This window comes from Ciona intestinalis, chromosome 10, assembly GCF_000224145.3.
Source record: "Ciona intestinalis chromosome 10, KH, whole genome shotgun sequence".
NCBI classification, from domain to species: Eukaryota; Metazoa; Chordata; class Ascidiacea; order Phlebobranchia; family Cionidae; genus Ciona; species Ciona intestinalis.
In genome coordinates, this window is record NC_020175.2 from 806,722 (window position 1) to 813,573 (window position 6,852).

Below are 6,852 nucleotides of genomic sequence, written 5' to 3' on the forward strand. Positions count from 1 at the left end.
AAAAAAATCCAAAAAAAAAATAATAATTACCCACAAAGTAACATACATTGCAACTCGTAAGCTGGCACGAGGTGTTAAACCCGTGTGATAACGACTGTCGTTTTTCGGCCACGCGAGGATAAAGTAAGTTACATTCATTCATTCATTCAGAAAATTCCCTGGATTCCAAAGAAGAATATTCTTAATGGCACATCTCTCTTAATTAGCGTCAACTTAAATTCTACATTTTATACTCCTAATAGCTATTTTACCTCTATAAAAAGTGTCACGCACGTTTAAATACGGAACCCGGACATTATTTTTACCACTTGTTTTAGATTACCGGATGTGAATACATTCAGCAGTATGCCTTCGTTTAGGTTTTTTTTGTTCTGTAATCTGTCCGCAAACTGGAGCTACAGAGCAGAATTCCAAATGTTAGTGTCCGTCTTCAAAGACGTTTTTTTGCAAGGGTTATTGGAATAATTTGAGAGAATACGTCTTCTCGGAGAGTAACTGTGGTTACCCGTTTTTTTAACAATGTGCTTTGACGTCACCGAGATACATTTTCTTAGTGTCGGAGCTGTTTAATTTACAGTAGAGGATCGCCGAATAAAAGAAAATCAAAATTCTCGTAAAAACTGGGTATTATAGAAGCATGCTTGCCCAATATATAAGAATAAAGTCACAAATGGTACTTTGGAGTAAGATGGACTAAATCCTCTATTTAGTGAAGCAGCGGCCATTACTGAACTTGGGTTACAACATAGTTTACCAAAGAAACGCTGTTGAAAACCAAGCTGCTCCGTAAACTGCATTTTTTAATTTGTTTACTTTGAAAGTCACTAGTTGGGAATCTCTAGATTCACAAATACAAGTTTATCGTAACACTATTCTTCATCAAGTTTTAAAGTTGTCTCTATTTTTAAGTTTCTTGGATTCTTGTACCAGTTGAATCATCCCTATCCGCAAGGTGAAGCTAATGAGCAGTTTAAAACCAACAGCAGTCTGTCGGTCATCAGTTTTGTTACAGAATGCGTTTATCATCGGACTACGTCGTACCGCAAGGCGTCTTATGTTGAGAAACTTTGTGATCGCTATGACGCCATTTAATTAAAACGTTATCAAGTTATATTTTTACCCCTAGTCTGTTCATTTGGACCGTTAGATTAAAAAGAGGTTTTATTAAATAGGCCAACAAAACTTGTTATTACAAAACCACGTAAGGAATAAAAATCACATTTTGCACAGGCATTGTCACACGTACGTATCTTGCTTAAACAAACAATAGTTTAAAGTACACCATATGCGTTATCCGGTGCGATCAATGATTTTAGCCTTCCCAGGGACGCGTTACACCGGTAGCTGTATTTAATGCAACGAGGCTGGGATAAGACGAGCTATGAGCTGATCAGGAAGGCGCTTAACATCGCTTTCATCTTAAAACAAATATATCTAACGCATCGATTCAATTGCGAGATGTAATGATATATCTAACGTTATAGCTATCGAAGCGGGAAAAATCACTGCACATGGATTAGAAGCATAAACAGATGTGCCGCTATTTCTTTACGTCGATATGTTTCTGTATCACACATGAGAGATCCGGTATCGTTTCTCGCTATGTGTTTAACTGCTGTCATGAAGCAACACTATTGAAGTAATATAGGATAATGTGATTTTGACGATTTCCTTTTCTTCGATTTTGTTTTAAAAATTTGATCTTCTCTCTCGTATTCGGGTAGATAAATAAAAATATACTTCCATTCGTAGGGGTTAATAATACTATTTTTGCTTTACTGTAGAACAGAATTCTGTTTACTAAAATACTCTATAAAGGGAAATGTGGGACAAAATGTGCTAACGGTATCCATCTTACCCCGCAGTACTACAAGTGTAGAAAGATCGATAATAGGTCAAAAACATATTGTGAATTACACGGTATAGTCGCAGGATACGATTTCAGATACTCAAGTATTAATATATATGCGTACAGCGGTACCTAGGTATTATACTTGTCCTTTAGTCACGATCTCTCACCAAAACAACAATCTATTAAATCCTTTGGGTGTTTATCTTTATATATGTTTTGCAAACCAAGCTTTATTGGCGTCGTTGCTGTTACCACTCACATTATTCATCTAATTGAGTTTTAATTGCGTTTGATCAGTTTATTATGCGCCCATGTTAATCTATACGGTTTTACTCTGCTGGGTATGCATGTCCCTACAGAGCAAACGTTGCAACGCATTTGGCTAATCAAGTCTCATGGTCGATTAATAGATTGTGTAAACATGTTTTAAATCAATTGAAACATTTCTATACATAGAAGTTACTTCGATATCCAAATGAAACCCGCGAAAAAGATATATCCTTCATTACTTTTTCTATAGAGTTGTATTTTTTCTATATGGGTGTTGATGTTATTATATTAAATCCCGTATATTAGTTGTTTTAACCAATACCATCTTCAGTATTGTTATCAAAGGAATATTAACAAAATGTTATGTTGTATATATCATTATACGTAACTGGGCCAAGATATTACAGTCGTTATAATTTTTTGTTAGTCAGTCACTCACAAGTTAAAAGAGCATCATAGTGTATTATCAAATGTTGTTTTAAACAAAGATACATTCCTTTTTTTAAGTTTTAGTACATAAGTTTACTGGTAACACATAGTTTCGATGCAAGTAATAAGAACGTTTTAAATTAATACATCTATTCCAATGTCCTGTCCGTCAGTCAAGTGGCCTTAAATCGGCATGGCTGGAGATCGTTTCCACGAATGTAATCATTGTAGTGCACATTTGATAGAGTATCATTCTGCTTTCATCCGGCTTTATACAAATTAACCGGCTCGTTGACTCGCAAAGGGAATACAGGATCGATTAATGCCGGACCTGGACGACGAATACGTCCGCGTTAACCGTCGTTATCCCCCAACGTTATTTCAAACCATAGTATATGGTTTTTAATTTGCAAATTGATCCGGAGATGTTGTAATGCGACCGGTAGGCTAGACGCTCTGGCGAGCTAGATATGCAAGAAACTCGAGTAAACTGTCGAAATCTTCCTATAATTGTACCCAATCTGTGCTATTGAAATAATTACATACCGTTATGAGAGAAACCCAAGCAAGGTATTAATCGTAATAAAATGCAATACACCCTAAAATATCGGTGCTGTTGTCATTCTATATAAATACCGCTTTGATACCAAGTTATATATAACAGGTTTTTAATCGAAATGAAATGTAATATACCGACACGATACACGAGCAATAATAATAACGAGTGCAAGAATGTACGGCGAGTCTCATGACCAAGAAAACAGTTTTTAAAACTTTAGTCTTTCGGGCTCTGACTCGCTGTGTCTGCTTCCGGGAAATTGTCTTCGTTTGTTATGTCATCACTTTCTATTCTTTTGTCATAATGACTAGAGATTGGAGACACCGAACCGGAGTCGCTTTCCGCTTTCGGTGATGACGTATTGAGTCGGTGCAATGACGTCATCGGAGGGGTTGGAAGGAAAGAAGGGGAAGAGAAAGTGCTTCCGGTTGGTGAATCCCCTTTATCGATATAGGTGGGTCGTTGGAAATGGGGTACTGTCATGGGGAAACCTGGGAATTTACCCACTGCCCAAAACATTGCTGATGGGTCGTTGTGGGTGCCATAGTGACGTAACAATTCGTTTTGGTATGACGTAGGAGAGGTGGTTTTGCTTCTAGGTTGTGGGCTTAACTGGTTCTGTTGACGACTGAAAAAAATAAAAAAGATTTGTAAAAATAAGCAACTATTAACATGGGTTGATTTGAATGAATCTTATTTATTCTCGTGTGCCGGAGCAAAGCCAGCGGTCGTTATAACAAGGATGTTCAGTTCCATACACCTTATATCGCTTTTGAGCTACAACATAACTTTAATTAGCCTGAAAGACTTGTTTACTCACTTGTTCTTTGCGGCAGCAGCTCTGTCTCGTTGCCTTCTGTTTTTGAACCAATTTCCAACTTGAGTTGGTGTAAGTCCTGTTGCATGAGCAAGCTCTTTCTTCTTGCTTGGGTTAGGGTAAGGGTCACGTAGGTACCATTCACGTAACAGGCTTCGGGTTCGTTCCTGCGGATTAACATTATTAGCACTTTTTGTTGCGAAAAACATGACAATATATAATTGACATGTAGGTAGAACAGAACACCCTTAATTAACCCGGATTACAAAGCAGGCATGTGTATTGTTGTTTTATTTTCTATCCTAGACAGGTGTTGCATGTTCTTCAATCTATATTAAAGAAGACACCTTGCATGCAAATTCGTCCTAGTTTGTGATAAATTGGAGTGTTGCGTACAACAACAGGTAGCGAAAGACACTGATTTGGAAATATTGTGTTATAGAACGCAGGTGTTACATTTTCTATAATTTTTAAGATGGCCCCTACACTAATCTATTCGTCTTGATTTAGTTAAATTGGAGCGTTCTACACCTTACGTCCAGCTCAACCCGTACTTTAGTTACTGCGCGCTATAAGACATCACCATTACTTAACTATGCTTCTCAGGCACAGACTGATTCTATATCGTATTAAATACAATTTGTTAAACTCGATTTTGTTTGTTACGTATTTAATAGCACTAAACTTGAACATTATTTTGTAACAAGAATCTTCCAAGAGCAACAAGAATCTTTTTTTAGCTAAATTGTAGAACAACCTTGTGTCTAACAGGATGCTGTATTCCGGTTCGCTAATTACACCCAACAACCGTTATTAATTGTTTAAAACAGGTTAGGACATTTGGATATTATGTACTAAATGTGTTCCATCTTCCCTCACTACTATATCTCAAAGAATACCATTCGTTGAACTTGCAAGTTCATGACTTATGTCAATCCTTTAACAATATCGTGTGCAGTCTCACCTTAAAACAATGTGTTTTTTGCTCCCCGTCCCAAATTGTCCTCGGCAAAGGAAATTTCTTTCGGATTCTGTATTTATCTACCGGGCCTAAGGGCCTTCCTCTTAGTTTAGCAGCTTCTTGGTAATGAGCTTCAAGCCACATTGCCTGAAAAAAAGATATTCAAAATTAATTTTAGAAATTATATTTTAAGATCGATTTTTTTAAATCGGACTTTGTATTATTTTCAGAATTGTTTTGCTGTTAAAGTTTAGATTGCGAAATTAATGTTTGGATTTCTTTAGAGAATTTATACATAGTAAATAAAAATTATTTTTTATTAAAAAAATTAAATTATCGTTTATAATCTTTACAGGAATTTTCTCTAAAACATCGGTAAAATTTAGATGTTCTAAAATAAATAAAACATTTAAAAATCCCACATTGTTTGGCGCTTACCTGTAACTTTCCATGGGAGTCCTTTTCAGTGAATCGATGCGTTTCCAAAATGGCGTACAAGTCTCTATAATGGCCCTGGTGAAACGCAACAATTGCCCGCGCTCTTAGAACCACCTCGTTGGTGTTTAAAACCTCCAAGACTCCAGGAGCTGCTGGAAGTGACCACAGGAATCGGGCTAACCTCTCAATATCACCGCTTTCTTGCAAACTTTCACAAACTGTTGCGATTTGCGAGGGGCTGAAAGTGAGAGCCGGGAAAGGTAGCAAAGGGTTGGGTGATTGGCTTGCCGGTTGCTGAAGCAGATTTTGGTTGATCATATGCCTTAACGCTGCGGCCGCTGCTACGATGTCCGGTCTAGGGTTCGAACCCATCCCCCCGAACATGCTTCTTGAGTTAGCTGCTCCGCTGAAAAGTTTTGCTATGCTAGAACTCGGAGACAGTGAGCTCTGTGAAGACATAACTATAGGCGAAGAGGCGCGCTGGGCAACAGTCTCCGCCATATCGCCGCCAGCACGTAACATACCTTCACTCAACATTGATATTCTGTATCGTTCGCTGCAGATGAATTGAATGCTTTGGAACGCGCTGCGATGTTCATGTACTTCCAGGATCACCTTTTTCTTTCTTTCTCTCCTTTTAATCCCTGACTCTTGGACTCCACACGATTACGGCAGGAGAGAGCGAAGATCAAACAGGACAATTAGAAACGCGAATTGGCAGTAAAACATTATGCGCGCATTGACTAGGCGATTATTTTCGCTTACACAGATTAACTCCTGGCTTTAAAAATCGTTGTTTGAGCAGACAAGCGCGGTTGACACGAAGTCGATTTTTCCAGTTATTTGTCATTCCGCTCAAATCCACCCCTTCCAATTCCGTATGAATAACTGGTACTTTATGGGCTCGCTAAAAATGCAAAGGAATATTTTACATTTTTAAATCATAACAAAACTTTTGGCACAAAAATTTATGCATTTAATTGGCCTTCGCTGTTTTTGCATCATATAGGCACATATACTTTATAAAATAAATAAATTAAAAGCTAACATGGAATACAAGTACAATATAGTACAGTGGGGTAAGATGGGACACCTTTAGCACATAATGTCCTAATATTCTGATCATGTTTTAAAAAGTTAATAACGGTCTTTATAGAAGTTGTAAGAATACGGTTTTATGATTCTTGTAATGTTCTTTGTTTACTACTAAATGTGACAAGAAAATAGAACAAAAGGGTGTTCTTTCCCCGCCCAACTGTACTACCAGAAGGTGTGTAATTTCATGAGCAATTTTGATTTTAAACTTTATTTTTTCACAAAACATTTGAACAAAACGATAACTTTCGCAACAATTATATTTGGAGATCCAATTTTTCGGAGCGTAATTTACACGGGTTGTACCGCGTTTGATTTCTGCTCAGCGGCTACCCGCTGCTGTGACATGTTTGTTTACGTCACAATACAAATTGATTACGTCACTATACAAGTTGATTAGTAATGGATTATTACGCTTTGCTAGTGAGATC

The 6,852-nt window shown here is 37.3% G+C and overlaps 1 protein-coding gene across 1 annotated transcript; it reads right to left on the minus strand.

Annotated features, from left to right (window-relative positions):
* Window positions 1-3,202: 3,202 nt before the first annotated feature.
* On the minus strand, window positions 3,203-5,973 carry LOC778753 (homeobox protein SIX6). The gene is made up of 4 exons (XM_002119507.4): window positions 5,327-5,973; window positions 4,892-5,035; window positions 3,931-4,094; window positions 3,203-3,738 (listed from the first exon to the last, which is right to left on the minus strand). The coding sequence occupies exons 1-4, from the start codon at window positions 5,861-5,863 to the stop codon at window positions 3,327-3,329; spliced, it is 1,257 nt and encodes a 418-aa protein (XP_002119543.3). The 5' UTR covers window positions 5,864-5,973; the 3' UTR covers window positions 3,203-3,326.
* Window positions 5,974-6,852: the final 879 nt, after the last annotated feature.

Excerpts from the sequence above, each read along its gene's own strand:
- LOC778753 (XM_002119507.4), bottom strand. The coding sequence starts at position 5,863 with ATGTTGAGTGAAGGTATGTTACGTGCTGGCGGCGATATGGCGGAGACT. Across the intron at positions 4,095-4,891 it reads AAAAAACACATTGTTTTAAG|GAACGAACCCGAAGCCTGTT; the intron begins GTGAGACTGCAC and ends GTTAATCCGCAG. Across the intron at positions 3,739-3,930 it reads GCTGCTGCCGCAAAGAACAA|TCGTCAACAGAACCAGTTAA; the intron begins GTGAGTAAACAA and ends TATTTTTTTCAG.